The sequence below is a fragment of the Chiloscyllium punctatum genome, chromosome 10 (genome assembly GCF_047496795.1).
Source record: "Chiloscyllium punctatum isolate Juve2018m chromosome 10, sChiPun1.3, whole genome shotgun sequence".
In the NCBI taxonomy this organism is placed as follows: domain Eukaryota; kingdom Metazoa; phylum Chordata; class Chondrichthyes; order Orectolobiformes; family Hemiscylliidae; genus Chiloscyllium; species Chiloscyllium punctatum.
In genome coordinates this window covers 22,121,665-22,140,945 of record NC_092748.1, presented here as the reverse complement: position 1 = coordinate 22,140,945, position 19,281 = coordinate 22,121,665, and the positions used below count along the sequence as shown (strand labels likewise).

Sequence of the window (19,281 nt, the reverse complement as noted above, 5' to 3'; positions counted from 1 at the left end):
ATTGTCATGACAGAGTTTGGTCTGGGAAGAGCCAAAATCGGAGGTGAGGAAGATTCAAGTTACATCTGTTTGGTTGCACAGCAATTATTAGGATACGTTAAAGTCAATTCCAAATACATGTTTGTAAAGGAAATCTCTGGTATTAACATGAATTTTCATCATATCCATTTAAACGGAGTTAAATCTATTTTACTGAATTTGAACACGAGCCATGAAAGGATTGAGATTTATTTGTTATAGTTTCCAAATGAATTCGGGCAATACTTAGCATAAAATGGATGGAAGTAACCTTTTTTTCCTGGAAACCTTTCTCCTTGTTTCCAATTTGATACTTTGTGGCTGTTACTCGTCAATGGAAAGTGATCATCTCTTCATCTCCAGGTGGCTATTCTTCATGCACTATCTAGCTAGTGAGACCCACTCAGAAGTGAGAACAATACAGCCAGTACTTATGCTCTGCTTATTTGACATCCATGCATGCAGAACTCAGTGTAAGATGATCAGGCTTACATATACCTGTATTGCCAACCCAAAAGCCATTGATTAATATTCAGGAGCACTAGATGATGATCAGAAGTAGGAATCTGCATGCTCAGTAATCACTGGATTGGGGTCAGGAGTGGATATCTGCCAATGTGATTGTTACAAAAGCCAGAATTTGATGATCTCGAGGTTAGCTAATTCAAAACATATAAAATAAACAAAGGGACTTTAAAGTTTTCATTTAATCTGAGTTCTAATGGCTCCTGAAAATGCCAGCAGAGTTTATTTCAGATTTATCTATATTTTTCACTTGTTGTCTAGATCACTATTCAGCAGCCACCTGTTTTCAATTGTGCTGTTACACCTGGTCTCAGTGTTCCTGGGTGAAGGAGTGCAAGAAAATCAGCAAAGGCCTCCACTCCTCCTTGCTTTAAAGTGTATTGGTTGGGATGCCATCCACATCAAATAAAAATGATCACTTGGCCCAGCTTGGCAAGTAATGTTTCATGTAAGAACTATCAACCTGAAAGTATCCTTGCAGGTCACACACAAGTCCACCCTTTTAAATTACTGCATCTGCATTGCCATACATTCAAATAAATGTGGATGACCAGTGTTCATGTAACTAAAAATGACGCTTCAGAAACTGTTGTGAATCATTTTGTGGATGATCACGATTTTTGTGGTACACTTAGTGCTTGGGATTACTGTAAAAAACATTGATAATGACAAGTTGAATTTTGTTTTGGTAAACTCACTGTTCATCTTGTTTTGCTTAATTAGCTTCTGTGTTCTAAAATTAAGAGATAGCGTTATTGTTTTGGGCCCCTTTGTTCTAACACCGTAGTGCAATTCGAATACAAGTGTCCTTGCAAACCTTCCAAGTAAGGAGTATGGTAACAGAATCTCCTGTACATCAAAACCTCCTTCATGACACAAAATCTCCCAAATGTTGTTTTATGGACCATGTGCTATGCGATAAAGACACAACAGATTCATTGCATGTTGACTGACCTTTCCTCTCATTTAGATTGTTCGACCATAAGAACAGGAACGGAACTAACCGTTCGACCCCTCTAGCCTGCTCTGCCAGTCAATAGGATCATGGCTGAACAGATACTCTAATTTAAATACATAAGGACTCTGCCCCCACTGCCCTATGTGACAAGAAGTTCCAAAGACCCTCAAACCCTCTGAGAGAAGAAATTCCTCCTCTTCTCAGTCTTAAATTGGTGTCCCTTTATTCTGAGATTGTGGCCTCTGGTCCTAGACTCTTCCAAGAGGGAAAACACCTTCTCCGTATTTACCCTCAAGAATCCTATATGTTTGCCCTTTTCCATTGTACTACAGCACACAGATCACAATTATAGTGAAAAATACTTGTGCTTTCAAGAGAGCAAGTCAAAGAATGCTCACTACAGACCACCACACAAGCCATTAATTCATTATATCTGAAATTCAAGGCTTGCATAAAGATTTGTAGCTCAGGTGCTGGTTGCCGTACTTGTGGGTATGTTCGCCAAGCTGGGAAGTTGACTTGTAGACGTTTTGTCCCTGACTAGGCAACATTTTCAATGTTTTGGAGCCTCCTGTGAAGCACTGCTGTAATGTGTTTTCTGGAATTTATTTGGTTTCATTGCCGCTGCTTCCTGTTGCCGGTTCTGGTTGTTTGTTGTAGTGGCCGGTATACTGGGTCTAGATCTATGTGTTTGTTGATGGAGTCTGTGGATGATTGCAATGCTTCTAGAAATTCTCTTGCTCTCCTCTGTTTAGCTTGTCCTGTGATTGTTGTCGAATCACAGTCGAATTTTGTGGTCCTTGTCATCTGTTTGTATGCCTACCAGGGACAGCTTGTCATGACGTTTAGTGGCTCATTGGTGTTCGTGGATGCAGATTGCTAATTCTCCACCTATTTGTCCTATTTATTGTTTCATTCAGTTTTTGCATGGTATCTTGTAAATTACGTTAGTCTTGCATATGATGGGTATAGGGTCTTTTCCTGTGGTCAGTTATTGTCTGGGCATGGCTGTCGGTTTATGGGCTGTCATGACTCCAAATAGTCAGAGAAATCTGACTGTTAGTTCTGAGATTTTTTTAATATGAGGTAGCATGGCTAGTGTGTTGGGTTGTGGCATGTCTTTGTTGCATTGTTTGTCTGCTGGGCATCTGCAGATGAAGTTGTGGGCATATCCGCGCTTGGTGAAGATTCTGTGGAGGTCGTCGTCGTCTTGTCTTCGCATGTCGGAATGCGACAGTGTGTTGGAGCCCATTTGAATAGGGTCCTAATGCAGCTTCCCTTGTTTGTGTTCAGGTGCTTGCTGTTGTAGTTCAGGATCTGGTCCATGTGTGTTGCTTTTCTAGACACTCTTGTAGTGCATTCACCATTCTGTGTTCTTTCTACCGTCACATCCAGGAATTGGCGTTGGTGGTTGGTTTCCTCCTCTCTCGTAAATTTGACCCCAGTGAGCATGGTGTTGATAGTCTGATGTATGTTCTCGATCTCTGTTCTCTTAATAATTACAAAAGTGTCATCCATGTACCTGATACAGAGCTTGGGTCGGATTTGTGAGGGAGCTTTGCATCACTGCTTTTGCTATGAGCCCGAAGATGGGTGAATCCATAGGTATTCCATTGATTGCTCATATAACTGAGTGATGAGTGTGCAGTGTGTCGTCAAGCAAAGGTCTAGTAGTTTCAGTATATCATCCTTGTCGATAGGTTCCCTGTCATGTCATCTGTATTGTTTGTCCAGAAGGTTGGCTATTGTCTCTCTGGCTAGAGTTTTGTCAATTGCAGTAAACAGTGCCATTACGTCAAATGAGACCATTGCTTTGTCCTCATCTATGTTTATATTCTTGATGCTGTCTAGGAATTCCAAGGAATTAAAGCCCATAAACTGACAGCCACGCACAGACAACAGCTGACCAGAACAAAAGACCATGTGTAAGACTAATATAGTTTACAAGATTCCATGCAAAGACTACATGAAACACTATATAGAACAAATAGGCAGACAACTAGCAATCCACATCCACGAATACCAACTAGCCACTAAACACCACTACCAACTGTCCCTAGTAGCCAAACACACAGATGACAAGGACCACAAATTCGACAACAATGATAGGACAAGCTCTTCAGGGGACAGCCAGAGAACTTCTAGAAGCATGGCAGTCATCCACCGACTCCATCAACAAGCGCATAGACTAGACCCAGTATACCGGCCACTATAACGTACAACCGGAAAAGGCACCTGGAAGCAGCAGGAATGAAACCAAATAAATTCCAGAAGAGACAATATAGCAGTGTTTCACAGGAGGCTCCAAAGCACTGAATATGTCACCTAGACAGGTGTCGAAATGTCTGCAAATCAACTTCCCAGCTCGGCGAGCATACCCACAATTATATCTGAAATCTGTTTGTAAAAGCAGCATGGACCAGCACGAACCAGTGAAGAACGTTGTAACTTGGTATTATCACTAATCTAAAAGCTCACACGAATGCACAGACGTTCAAGTCCCACAATGGCAGTTGATGGAATTCAATAAGTATGTCTGCAATTGAGAGTTAGTTTCAGTTATGGTGCCCATGAGAATTTTCATTGGTTACAGAATCTCAGAATCAGAGAGTCATACAGCATGCAAACAGATCCTTCAGTCCAACTTGTCTGCACTAAGCAGACATCCCAATCTGACCTAGTCCCATGAGCCAACATTTGGCCCATATCCATCTAAGCCCTTCATATACTCATGCCTTTTAAATGTTATAATTGTACTCACCTATTCAGTCTCCTCTTGTAACTCAAACCCTCCAGTCCAGGCAACAAGCTTGTAAATCTTTTCTGCATCGTCTCAAGTTTCAAAATATCCTTTCCAGAGAAGGGCGACCAGAAATGTATGCAGTATTCTAAAAGTGGCCACACTAATCACCCGTAAAGCTGCAACATGTCATTCCCAACTCCAATATTCAGTGTTCTGACCAATGAAGGCAAGTGTGCCAAACACCATCTTCACCCATCTACTTTCAAAGAACTGTGCACCTGCACCTCTATGTCTCTTTATTCAGCAACATTCCCCAGGGCTCTACCATTAACTGTAGAAGTCCTTCCCTGGTTTGTCTTACCAAAATGCAACACCTCACGTTTATCTAAATTAAATTCATCCACCATTCATCGGCCCCTTGGCCCATCTGATCAAAGTCCTCTTGTATTCTTCTTCAGTGCCCACTACATCTACTTTGATGTCTTCTGCAAACTTACTAACCATACCTCCTATTTTCTCATCCAAATCATTTATATAAATGATGAAAAGCAGTGGAACCAGCAACAATCCTTGTGGTACACCACTGGTCACAGGCCTCCAATTCAAAAAGCTACCATCACTCTCCACCAAGCCAATTTTGTATCCAATTGGTGAGCTCTCCCTGGATCCCATGTGATCTACCCTTACTAGCCAATCTACCATGCAAAACCTTGTCGAACACTTTGCTGAATCCCATGCAGACAATATCTACCTCTCTGCCTTTGTTTATCTTCTTTGTCACCTCTTCAAGAAACTCAATCATGTAAGTGAGACATGATTTCCCATGCACAGATTCATGTTGACTATTTGTAATCAGTGCTTGCTTTTCCAAATGCATGTAAATCCTATCCCTCAGAATCCCCACGACCAACTTACCCACCACTCATGTAAGGCTCACTGGTCAATAGTTTCCTGGCTTTTCCTTATAGCCTTTCTTAAATAATGACACCACTTCAGTCAACCTCGTCTTCTGGCACCCTACTTGTGGCTATCGATGATACAAGGATCGCAGCAAGGAGTCCAGCCACCTCTTACCGTGTTTCCCACAAAGTTCTGAGAAATTTATGATCAGGGGACTTATCTACCTATTTTGTATTTTAAGACCTCCAGCACCACCACCTCTGTAATATGAACTCTTTTCAAGACATCACTGTTTATTTCCCCAAGTTCCCTAGCTTCCATGTCCTTATCCACAGTAAATACTAACATGAAATATTTGTTTAGTATCTCACCCATTGCCTGTAGTTCCACACATAACTCTTCCATGCTGAACTTTAAGAGGCCATATTCTCTCCTCAGTTACTGTTTTGCCCTTAAAGTGCTTAAAATCTCTTAGGTTTCTCTTTAACTCTATTTGCCAAAGCTATCTCATGTCCCCCTACTGATTTCCCTTTTAAGTACATTCCTATTGCCCTTGTACTCCTCTAGGGATTCACCTGATTCTAGCTGTCTATAGCTGACATAAGACTCCACCTTTTTCTTGACCAGAGTCTCAATTTCTCCAGTCATCCTGCATTCCCTGCACCTACCAACCTTGCCCTTCACATTAATAGGAACGTACTGTCTCTGAACTCTCATTTTCTCATTTAAGTTCCCATGTCTGAATAGCCTCCCCCCGTCAACCTTTGTAAGTTCCTGTCTTAATACCATCAAGTATTGTTCCTTCTATTGTTGGTACATCCACATATTGAATAAGAAAGTTTTCTTGAACACATTTAACAAATTCCTCCCCATTGAAGCCCCAGCAAATGTTTAGAAAGTTAAAATTCCCCACTATTATAACCCTTTGTTCTTACAGATATCTAAATTCCTCTTACATATTTGCTTCTCAGTTTCCCGTTGACTATTGAGGAGCCTATGAAACGATCCCAGCAAAGTGTTCATCCCTTTCTTACTTCTCAGTTCCACCAATATAACCTCACTGGATGATCTCTCAGGAGTATTCTGCCTAAGTAAAGTCATAATATTTTCCCTATCCAAACACACCAATTCCCCCTCCTTTTATGTCTCCCTTTCTATCCTTCCTATTGCATCTATACCTCGGAACTTTCAGCTGCCAGTCCTGTTCAGGCTTGAGCCATGTTTCTGTAACAGCTATAATATACTAGTTCCATGTTCCAAATCATGGTCCAAACCAGGGCCACTCAGCTCCTGACCTCATCATAGCCTTCGTTCAAACATGGACAAAAGAGCTGAATTCTAGAGGTGATTTGAGAGTGACAGCCATTGACACAAGTCTGCATTCGACTTGGTGTGGTATCAAGGAGCCCGAGCAAAACAGGAATCAATGGGTGTCAGGGGGAAAGCTCTCTGGTGGTTGGAGTCATACCTGACACATAGGAAGATGGTCATGGTGGTTGGAGGTCAGTCATCTCAGCTCCAGGACATCTCTGTAGGAGTTCCTCAGGGTCCTCAGCCCAACCAGCTTCAGCTGGTTCATCAGTAACCTTCCCTCCATCATAAGTTCAGAAGTGAGAATGTTTGCCAATGATTACACAATGTTCACCACCATTTGTGACTCCTCAGGTACTGAAGTATTCAAATGCAACAAGATCTGGACAATATCCAGGCTTGGGCTGAGAAGTGGCAAGTAACATTCACACCACGCAAATACCAGGTGATGACCATTATTAATAAGAGACAATCTAACCACCACCCAATGGTATTATCATCATTGAATCCTCAACAATCAATATTCTGGGGGTTATCATTGACCAAAAACTCAACTGGACTCGCTACATAAACACAGTGGCTACAAGAGCAGGTCAGAGGCGAGAAGCACTGTGGCAAGTAACTCACCCTCCCCGATTTCCTCATACATAGCCTGACCACCATCTACAAGGCACAAATCAGGAATGTGATAGAATACTTCCAACTTGCCTGGATGAGTACAGCCCCAACAACACTCAAGAAGCTTAACACTATTCAGAACTTGAGCATCCACAAGCATCCAGTCTCTCCAGTATGCACTGTCTAAGAGATGTACTACAGAAATTCACCATAGATCCTCAGACAACACTGTCAAAACCCACAGTCACTTCGATCTAGAATGACAAAAGCAGCAGATACGTGGGAAAACAACCACTTTCAAGTTCCCCATCAAGCCGGTCACCATTCTGACTCGGAAATACATCGCTGTTCCTTCACTGTCACTGGGTCAAATCCTGAAATTCCCACCCTAAATGCATTGTGGGTGAACCCACAGCAAGTAGACTACAGCAGTTCAAGAGGACACCTCATTACCACCTTCTGAAGGGTAACCAGGGACAGGCAATAAATGCTGGCTAGCCCACATCCCACAAATCAGTTTTTAAAAAAGTGCATTTGCTTTATGTGTCAGACCTCTTGCATTTATGTAAATGCAGTTTAATTCATCAGTCTTTTCTTGTTGTCTGCCAAGCTGTTGTCTGTCTTGACTGTTTGACTTGCTCTTGTACCAGCCTCAGCCTCTTCTCTTTTCTCACTAATACTACTAGCACTAGCAAATTCCAAGCAAAGATATTGGTCTCTTCCAATTCAGGTAAAATCTGTCCCTCTTATACAAGTCTCTACCCTGAAGAGATCGCATTGGTTCAAAAATGTGAATCCATGCCCCTTGCAATGTCCCCTTAGCCTCGCATTCATCTGTTCTATCTTCCTGTTCCTACTTTCCTTAGCACGTGGCATTACAAGTAGTCCAGTTATCACTGCCCTCAAGGACCTACTTTTAAACCACTGCCTAGTTTTCTGTATTCTCTCTGCAGACCTCAATCCCTTCCCTACCTACGTTATTGGCACCAATGTGTACAACAACCTTCTACTGGTCACTGTCCCCTTTCAGAACATTGTGCACCCTCTCCGAGACAATCTTTACCCTGCCACCAAGGAGGACACATACTGTCCTCAGGTCTCGCTTACAGCCGCAGAACTTCTATTGTGCCCCAAACTAGAGAGTCCTTATTGTAATCGATTGCTTGGAACCTGACATTTCCCTCATTACAGTAGAGCCAGTCACTGTACTAGAAGATGGCTATCAGTGCTCTGTTCACCTGAGAGGTCACTCCTTCAACAACATCCAAAACTCACATGTATTTGAGATGGGGATAGCCACAGGAATCTCCTGCAACCTCTCCTACCAGACAACCTTCTAGCTGACTGTATCTGTAGTTTTTTTACCTTCCTGAAGTTGTCATCCATTGTTGTAAAAACCTGTACAGTTTGTTACTAGTTTGCTCTTCAGTAAAGAAAATTTGCCATCCTTACCTGGTCTGCCCTATGTGTGACTCCAGACAGGCAATAATGTGTCTGTTGATTCTTAACTGCCCCATGAACAAGGCATAAGAAATCTCTCAATTCAAGGCTAATTGGGATGGGCAACAAAAAAGCCTTGCCAATGATACCCACATTCCATGAAAGAATAAAGACAGAAAAACTGTAATTCTTTATTAAGAGTGTTGATCTCCGCTATGGAAGAAGGAAGGCCATGACAATTGATCTTAACAACCCTATGCTATGAGGGAGACACCTAGCCAGTGCTTTTGTTGGTGAATATATGAACAGGTCTCATTGGAATGCTCTCTATGCTACAATACTTGGCCAACACTATTTCAGATGGACAGCTGATGATATGAACTACCACCTTGGATGAATCAGTGATGCCTGCCAGCTTGCCAGAAGGAAGCCAGTTAGATCATGTATGTAAACTAGTCCAATAAGGCCATCTGATGCTCCAGATGACAGAGCTTTCTGTCACTGCCAACTGAAAGTGACAGTGCCAACTGAAGCTGACGAAAATGCACAGAAGGTTTTTTGGCAGGAGTTTGGGATAAGTCTGATTAACACTTTTATATTTTCAGCATTTGCAATTTATTGCTTTTTCTAATTATTATTCTTGACTGTCTGGTATGTTTGAGAATACTGTTACTTGTGATATGTTTCTGCAGTGGTTTAGAGTCACTAACAATTTTCAAGTTTCCCACATTTAGGTATCTTATGATTCCTAATTTAGCCCTAATGCTGCCAAGTTATGGACAGTAGTTTGATGCTGGCTTTCCACCTCTGGAACTTTGGTTGAAGTCCCATTTAGCCTGTTGATGTTTCTGATAGCTATATGATTTGAATATGAATTGAGCAATGGGTAGTTTCCACTTAGTTTCTAGTTAGATTGGAGAAAAATGTAAATCTCCCTTATTACAAATCTGTACCAATTGACACTAACTTGCAATGTTAGTCAGAGAGGATGTGGAAATGGAAAAGATCACATGGGTGTGATAGATCCTGCAGTTCTGAGGTTGTGAGACTGAGGCACTTTGAAGGGCATTAGAAAAGGAACTTCACTTACATGTATCCTTTGCGGTGCCAGTGTGTGATGGGTCATTGTAGATGGAACTTTCCTTTGTATTTGACCTGTGCTGTGCTGTTCTTGGAATTTTGAGACTGGATATGTGAATGGGAAGCATTCCTCTTGCAGACATTAATATCCTCATCAAATTGGAATTGCTGGATAAACTGAGCAGGTGTGGCAGAATCTGGCAGTATTCAGAGCTGTTCTGAAGAAGGCTTTCTCTCCACAGAAGTTGCCAGACCTGCTCAGTTTTTCTAGCAAGTTTTGTTTCTGATTTCCACCATATGCAGTTACTTGGATTTTTAAAATTAATTAACTGGAGTTGTTAACTTGAGATGGATATCATTAGTAGATTTCTTATTTTATCTATATTTCAGAGGAGAAAGTGAGGATTGCGGATGTTGGAGATCAGAGCTGAAAAATGTGTTGCTGGAAAAGCGCAATAGGTCAGGCAGCATCCAAGGAGCAGGAGAATCGACGTTTCGGGCATAAGCCCTTCTTCAGGATTCCTGAAGCCTGAATGCTGAAAAGCCTGTCCTGCGCTTTTCCAGCAACACATTTTTCAGCTCTATATTTTAGAGCTCAGTTATCAATTTATTGTTCCCAGTGTTAAAATGAAATTATTGGTGCTCATGATCTCTACTGACCCAACAACATTTGAATCAAAGAATTGCTTACAGAGTAATGAACTGTGCAGCTGCATATATAGAATCTCCATAGTAGTCATACAGTATATTATTAAAATGGTGTCTTATTCTGCATCATTTATGTTACAAACTATATGAATACAGAAACTGTAAAGTTGGTGTGTTCATTATTTGCCATCATTGATGCTTATTTAACCAGGGGACAGGAAGCATGGACTTCACAGCATGAACATGATGGAGGCTGCACCTTCTGAATCATTCCTGGACTTGGACAGTCTAAAATTGCTTGAGGTATGTAAATCCCACTTTAGCTCCTATATGTTCTAAAGAAGCAGCTGTCTTTTATGGACCAAAAGCATGCATGTTATAAACTACCAAGTTTGATTCCGGCTTCATGCATGGATAGCTGATTGCTATTGTGGCTATGACTTATTGCCATGCTCCTGGGTTCTAATCAAATTAGTTGCGTAGTCCATTGATTGATAAGAGAAAAGAGGAGCCCTCCTGAACTTGCACTTTTGTCTAGCTTCCTGTTTCCCCTCATGCTGTCTTTGAACTCACCTTGTCTAAGGTGCCACCTTGTATTCCCTTGACCTAAACTTCCTAAACTGCTGACCACCCAATTTCCTTTCCTGGTTCCTGAACACAGGTCACTGAACTTGAAACGTTAACTCTGTTTCTTTCTCTACAGCTGCTGCAGAACCTGCTGAGTTTCTCCAGAAATTTGTTTCTGTGTTTCTTTCTCAATCCCACGTTACCTGATATTGTAAGCAATTTTCTCTCTAACACTTATTCTCCTTTGTTAAAATCTGCCACCTTCTCAAAATCCATGACCACTTTGCTTTTGCCAACTACCATCCCAAACTTTCTTTCCTCTCCACAGATCTTGAATGTCTTGTACTTTTCAAATGTGTGTCAAACCCTTTTGGGGCTCTACAAGGATTTCTGCCCTTTCTACATTATAAAAATGACTGTCATCAAAGTCACATACTCTGAGATTGTGATACGCTGCTCCTCCTTATCCATCACAATCTACCTGCAGTCTTTGACACCAGTGACCCAACTATTCACTTGTACCCCTCCACTACCATCTAGCTGGTTGGATGGAACTAATGTACTTTCATTCCTTTCTATTCAGAAATTGCAAGAGGATTGTTAATTTTGATGAACTCCCCTTTCCATTTGTCATTTACATTTTGCCCATCGGCAACATGATTTCAAAACACTGCTTTCAGAATCCACATGTTCATCAACACCACTACCTCCATTTACCGATCCACTGTCTGTAAATCATCTGGATGCCTGTCCCATTCAGTACTGGTTGAGAAGAAATTTCATCCAATGAAAGCCTTTGTATTTGGCCCCCACCACATACTATAACCAACTCCATCTCCCTTCAAGTTATTGTTCTAAAGCTGAACTAGATGGTTGCTAATCTGGTATTTGCCTCTGAGATGGACTTGTAACCACATAACCGTACTGTCACTGAAGCATATTGATGTTGCCTGACTTTGTCCCATCTCAGCTCATTTGTTGCTGAAAATCATCTGTGACCAGCTGTCTCTTGATTTGATTATTCTAATGAACCCTCATTGCCTTGACATCTTTTGCTCTCTTTAGGATCATGCAAAGTTTTGCTGCCAGAAGCTAACTTGCATCAAGTCGTATTCACTCTTCTACTCACTAAGTTATGTTTCTGCTAATTAAGCAACATTTCAAAGTTAAAATTAGAATTCTTGTTTTCAAACACCACTTTGTTCTCATTCCTCTTTTTCTCTGTAAACATGTCTAGCTGTACAGATAAACTGCACTCCTCCTAATTTGGCACCTTGTGCATCCCCACTTTCAGATGGCTGTGCCTTCAGCTGCCTGAGGCCTGAGCTCTTGTAAATTTCTCCATAAACCTCACTCTTGCCTCCCTTCGCACCTCCCCACCCCCACTCTGCCCCATGAATATTTTACTAGTTTAAGATACCACTTAAATGCAAATTGCTATTGAGAAATTAGCAAAGGCACATGTTGTCACTTGAGCTGGGAGTGAAAACAACCTACCAATAGTAGATCAGTTAACTGTGCCCTGATGTTATAAACAGTTCAGGGGGTAGGATTGGTGAATGGGAAGAAATCTGGTGCAGATGTGATGTCTATCATCTAGTAACCTGCACATGTTTGAGGTTTGGCCATTTTGATGAATTAGCCATTAGTTATTGTCTCTTTTGAATTCAAAACATTAATTTTTTCCCACATAATATTTCAGCAAAGATTTCACATGGGGTTTGAATAGGACGTGGAAATTACAATGAAATAAGTGTTCAATTTTTTTTATACCCAGGTGATCGGGCGCGGTCGCTATGGTGCAGTATATAAAGGGTCATTGAATGAACGTCCTGTTGCTGTGAAAATCTTCAGTGCCTCAAACCGTCAGAACTACATCAATGAAAGAGACATATACAGGCTCCCGCTGATGGAGCATGAGAACATAGCACGCTTCATAGTTGGTGAGGAAAGAATATCAAGTGATGGCAGAACAGAGTATATGCTGGTGATGGAGTACTATCCCAATGTAAGTCTTCTATATGGTTCTTGTGGGAAGGTTAGAGTAATTAAGCCCACAAAGTAACTCGGAGCATTTACTGATGCCAATGAGAATGTTGAACATGTGAAATCTGTGTTCTGTGGTGGCACTCATATTAATGGAGTTGGTCTGTTCTCATACAATAATACATTTTAGATATTTGAGGCACCCAAGATTTTGAATTATCAGTGTTATTTGTGAAATACACAGCACAAATAATAGGTACTGAAGGTTTGGCCATGTTATTTTGTGAGGTCTGCTGGACCATGCATTCAAGAGCTTTTAAACGTTTGCTATTGGGAAAATTCTGACCATTCTAATGTATGTGCTGCTGTAGGCTACACAATCTTCAATGGTATTTTCTGGTGGAAATGCTTTCCACTACTGTAGTGCTCTTGGGAAAATTCACATTTTCAAAAGTATTTATGTGTGGATCATAGAATCCCCTACAGTGCAGATTGAGGCCATTTGGCATTCGAAGAGCATCCAATCCAGACCGACCCACCCCCAGTTCGTAGCTCCACATTTACCATGGCATTAGTCCTTCATCGGGAATGAAGCCTGTGAGCCAAGGGGGTAGAGAGATAAATGGGAGGGAGTGGAGCTGGGGGAAAGGTAACTGAGAGTGCGATAGGTGGATGAAGGTAGGGGTAATGGTGATAGGTCGAAGAGGAGGGTGAAGCGGATAGATGGGAAGGAAGATGGACAGGTAGAGGCTTATGAAGGGCTTATGCCCAAAAAGTCAATTCTCCTGCTGCTTTGATGCTGCCTGACCTACTGTGCTTTTCTAGCACCACACTCTGGATATCATCTACAGGAAACAAATCAGGAGTGCGATGCATTATTCTCCACTTACTTGAAGGGTGCAGCTTCAGTGACACTTGAGACACCATACGGGACAAAGCAGCCTGCTTAGTTGGCATCCCATCTACCGCCTCATCCCATCTACCGCCTCAATTCTTTCCTACCTCCACCACTGATGTACAGTGACAGGATGTCACAGTATACCATCTACATGATGTACTGCAGCAGCACATCAAGCCTCCTTTGACAGCACCTTCTAATCCTGTGACCTTTGCCACTTGATGAAGGGCTTATGCATGAAATGCCGATTCTTCTGCTCCTTGGATGCTGCCTGACCTGCCGTGCTTTTCCAGCACCAGACTCTCAACTCTGATCTCCAGCATCTGCAGTCCTCACTTTCTCCCAGCATAATAACACCGCAACAAGTCCTCTTCCAAGACACACACATCCTGAAACTATATCGTGGTTCCTGCACTGTTCAAGAAATGGCTCAAGACCATCTTCTCAAAGTTGATTAGGGATGGGCAATAACAGTTGTCTTGACCGGTGTCTGTGTCCCACGAATGAATAAAATTAACATATATGATAGACATTTCTATCATATGTAATTTATATGTTTTCTTTGTCATTGAACCTGATATATCAGAATGTGAAGATGAAGAAGTTTACCTAACTTCAGTACTTGACTGAATTATGAGAACTATTCAACAATGTAATTGTAAATTCTGTAGTTCCTGCATTAGGTAGAGATTTTCAACTGTATAACAGTCAGAATACAGATGGTGCAGGTCTGTATGGAAATGTAATACTCATGTGGGTCTATCGCTACATAGTATTAGGCGACAGTACTGGAGCCTGCATGTCTGGTCCTGTAAATTACTGAGATAAAATACTGCCATCTGAGGGAATCTGTCACTATATAATGTTGGGGTGCAGTGCAGGTGTATGTGGTTGTGTCATTGCATAACACAGTACTGGTGTCCATATGCCAGTTAAACTAACACTGGGGCACTTGCATTTGTGTGTCTTTCATTGTTCTAGGGTACGGGACTGGTGTCTGCAGATCTGTCATTTATGGACCAACAGCATCAACAGAATTATACTCCCAACACAATCTGTAGTCTCATTGCTTGACATATTCCCTCATTTTACCATTACTATCAAGTCAGAGAATCAACCCAGGTTCAATGAAGGTTATAGAAGTGTAAGCCAAAAGCAGCATTAGGCATTACAAAAAAAACATGAAATGTCATCCTGGTGAAGCTACGCAACGGCACTAATAGCAGGAGAGAGACTGGACGAAGCAATCCCAAACAAATGGATCAATAGCTACAAGAGTAAGTCAAAAGCTAGGAATACTACAATAATTAATCAGCCTCCTGACTCCCCAAAGCCTGGCCAAGTCAAGAGTGTGGTGAAATATTCCCCACTTGCCCGAATGAGTGTAGGTCCAACACTTGAGTTTGGTACCATCCATTAAAAAGCAGCTGCTTGATTGGAATCTTATCCACAAATATTCAATACCTCCCCCACCGATAGTCAGAATCAGTCATGTGTATCATCTACATGATGCCCTGCTGAAATTCACCAAAGCTCCTGAGACAGCACCCTTCCATGTCAACAACCACTGCCGCCTAGAAGGTCAAGGGTAGCAGATATATAGGAACACCATCACCTGCAAGTTCCCTCCGAGCTACTCACTATCTTGACTTGGAAAATACTGTCACTTGATCACAATTCTGGAATTTCCTCCCCACTAGCATGTGGGCCTATCAATAGCATATAGACTGCAGCATTTCAGAAAGGCAGCTCACCACCACCTTTTCAGCAGCAACTAGGGAAAGGCAATGATAATTCAGCCATTGATATTTCCATCCTATGAGTGAATTTTAAAAAAGTCAAAAGCTAATGATGTCGACATTGGGTCCTGAAATAGACCACAACTAACATCCCTCACCCTTTGAACTTGGACTACGTGGAGAGAAATTATTTAGAGTTCAACCTAATCCCAATTTCTATCCATGGTGGAAACTTTTCTACTTGCAATTATATAACAATAATTTCCTTAGTGGTAGAACAGACAATGCAAGATGATAGAGGGAAAGAAACTTTTAACACTGACAAAATAGGCTAATTTGTCTACTTTAACAGTTACTTTCAGTCACTGTATGTGTAATACTTGTTGGCCAGTGAATGACAATCTGTTGTCCAATGTGTTGCAACAGCACTTGCAGCATAATGCACTGTCTCTATCACGAAAAGAACTCTTGACAATAACTACTGCAGCAACTCCAATTTTTAAAAAAATCTGTAAAATCAATCCCAGTCACTTATGGCAGTGCAGTCTCCAGGATGGATTGATGAGGAATTACCAAAACATCTCATTTTAATTGCGCTCTCAGATGAGAAGAAATAATTGATGTGTGAAGCCGGTTGGCAGAGCAACTGAGAACTGTTTTTAATCTATAAATCAATAGCTCCCCTTGCAGGGCATTCAACATTACTACACCGAAACAGCCACTTATTTAGATTTAGTGGAATTGAAATTTTGAAGATTGAAAGTGGCAAGTAATGTAATTCACAAAAGATGTCAGGGTCCATGGTGTATGCAACAACCTCAGGTTAGCAAGTTGGATAGGTGGAAGTGTTTGGACTGTTTATAGCCGTGAACAAAGAGGTGATAAGACTACAAGACGTAGAAGCTCTGCCATTCAATGAGATAATGGCTGATCTGATACTCCTTGACTCAACTTTCCTGCGTTTCCCCTTCATTCCATAACATTTTTTAAAAATCTGTCTATTTCTGCCTTGATTATACTAATGGCCCAGCCTCAACAGCCCTCTGTGGTAAAGAATTCCAAAGATTGAACACCCTCTCAGAAAAGAAACTCCTCTTCTTCTCTGTCTTAAATGTTTGACCCCTTACAGTGAGATGATAGCCCTGGTCCTAAACCCTCCCACAAGGGGAAACAACCTTTCCACATGTCAAGTGCACAAAGAATCTTGACTGTTTCAATAAGGTTGTTAGCCCAATATCTGCAATGTGGTCACTTTGACTACTGTCTAAATTAGTGAACATTACTTTTTTTGTTGCCTGATCTCCCTCAGCTTGAGGTTATTCCCGACAAGGCTATTGAGTTACTACAGTGAGGAACAAAAAATGGGTCAAGCTTCATGACCCAATTCAATAGCTGCTGCTGATGCTGCTGCTACACATGTTTGGTTTAGATATTAGGCAAAGGTAGGATTGGGGTTTTGTTTGACACACCTAGTGTTAGCTCAGATTTGCTGCTAAGGTGACACAGTACATCTGTGCCACACCCTAATCAGGAGTGCAGTAAAATTAGGGTAGTTCTCCCAAAGTATGGTATGTAGATTTAGTGAGGTGCATTCCATTGGCAGATCACCAAGATCTGCCTCATTTATTTCAACATGGGGCAGCCCACTTATTTGGAACATGTGCATTAATAAATCTCTGCTAAAATTGAGATTTCAGTTGTCATTTTGATGCGAAATTAAAATATTAGCCTGTTTAGATGAATGTTGCATGGCACTAATTCGAAGAGCAGGGTAAGTGGTTTTGGAGTCTTGGGCAATATTTAGCTTAATACTTAACATCACAAAAAACAGTAGTTATCGCATTGCTGTTTGCGGAATTTTGCTAAACTCAAATTGGCAGTTGTATTTCCTGGATTATAACAATGACTTGAGGTTTTTATTATTCATTAAGGTACTGAGGTAAAATATGTCTTAACATATGAATTTGGATCGGGGAAAGCAATTTGCCCCTTAAGCCTGCTCCACCATGCAGTAAGCTCATTTACTCATTTGATTGTGCCCTCACATTTATGCCTACCTCCCCAGTAACATTTGGCTCCCTCAATAGTTAAGATCTATCTGTCTTTACTTTAGAAATATTCTACCTCCACTGCTCTCTGGGGAAGAGAATTCCGAAGGTTCAGGGAAAAAAATCCCTCAAAAATTGTATCTTTACTTAAATAAAGAAATCAAAACTGTACAGTGTTGCCTTTTAAAGTTGACTTAGTTAATATATTTCACTTTTAACATAAGAACTATGAGCAGGAGTTAGTCATCTGTCCCTTCGTGTGTTTCCCCCACCTTCCTCACTACTATCCTTAATTCCTTTACTGTTCAAACAATTATCTATCGTAGCTTTAAAAGCATTTGCTGAAGAAGCTTCAACAACTTCACTGGGCAGGGAATTCCATAGATTCACAACTTTCTGAGTGTAGACGTTCTCCTCAATTCAGTCCTAAATCTGTTCCCCCTAATATGAGGCTATGCCCTCTTGTCCTAGTTTCACCCGCCAGTGGAAACATCCTCTCTACTTCTGTCTCATCTACTCTCTTCATAATTTTATATGTTTCTATAAGATACCCCACTCGTTCTTCTACATTCCAATGAATATAATCTCAGTCTACTCAGTCTCTCCTCATAAACCAACCTCCTCAACTCCAGAATCAACCTCGTGAACCTCCTCTGCACCCTCTCTTGCGTCTTTCTCAAGTAAGGAGACTAAAACTGCATACAGTGCTCCAGATGTGGCCTGTACAGCTGCAACATAACCTCCCCTACTTTTAAACTCAATCCCTTTAGCAATGAAGGACAAAATTCCATTTGCCGCCTTATTTACCTGTTGCACCTGCAGACCAACCTTCTATGATTCATACACAAAGACACCCATGTCCCTCTGCACAGTAGCATGCTGCAATTTTTTTTACCACTCATGTAATAATCCTTTTTGCTGTTTTTCCTCCCAAAATGGATGAATTCACATTTATTAACATTGTAATCCATCTGCCAGATCTTTGCCCACTAACTTAAACTATCCAAGTCCCTTCACAAAGTTTCTCAGTCCTCTGGACACTTTGCTCTACCACTTATCTTAGTGTTAGATTAGATTACTTGCAGTGTGGAAACAGGCCCTTTGGCCCAACTAGTCCACACCGACCCTCCGAAGCATAACCCACCCAGACCCATTCCCCCTAACTAATGCACCTAACTCTACGGGCAATTTAGCATGACCAATTCACCTGACCTGCACATCTTTGGATTGTGGGAGGAAACCAGAACATCCGGAGGAAACCCACGCAGACATGGGGAGAATGTGCAAACTCCACACAGACAGTCGCCTGAGGTTGGAATCGAACCCAGGTCCCTGGCATTGTGAGGCAGCAGTGCTCACCACTGAGCTAACGTGCCGCCTATTATCTGCAAACTTTGACACACTACACGTGGTCCCCAACTCCAAATCATCTAGTAAATTGTGAATAATTGCAGACCCAACACTACTCCCTGAGGCACACCACTAGTCACTGATGGCCAACCAGAAAAGCACTCATTTATCCCCACTCTTTATTTCCTGTTAGTTAACTAATCCTCTATTCATGCTTATACATTGCCAGTAACGGTTTACAGCTTTATCCTATACAGTATCTTTTTGTGCAGCACCTTGTCGAATACCTTTTGGAAATCTAGATACACCACATCAGCTGGATATCCGTTGTTCACCTTGCTCGTAATGACTTCATAGAATTCCAGTAGATCAGTTAAGCATGACCTGCCCTTCATGAACCGCTGCCCAACGGGGCAATTTCTATCTAGATGTCTTGCCATTTTGTTCCTTGA

The 19,281-nt window shown here is 41.5% G+C and overlaps 1 protein-coding gene across 1 annotated transcript in view; it reads left to right on the top strand.

Moving 5' to 3' along the window:
- bmpr2b (bone morphogenetic protein receptor, type II b (serine/threonine kinase)) overlaps positions 1-19,281 on the top strand; it is a 312,441-nt gene that overhangs the window by 262,728 nt on the left and 30,432 nt on the right. The window contains exons 5-6 of the mRNA XM_072578670.1: positions 10,453-10,544; positions 12,586-12,816. Of these exons, the coding sequence (XP_072434771.1) occupies positions 10,453-10,544; positions 12,586-12,816 (323 nt within the window). The remainder of the gene's footprint in view (positions 1-10,452; positions 10,545-12,585; positions 12,817-19,281) is intronic.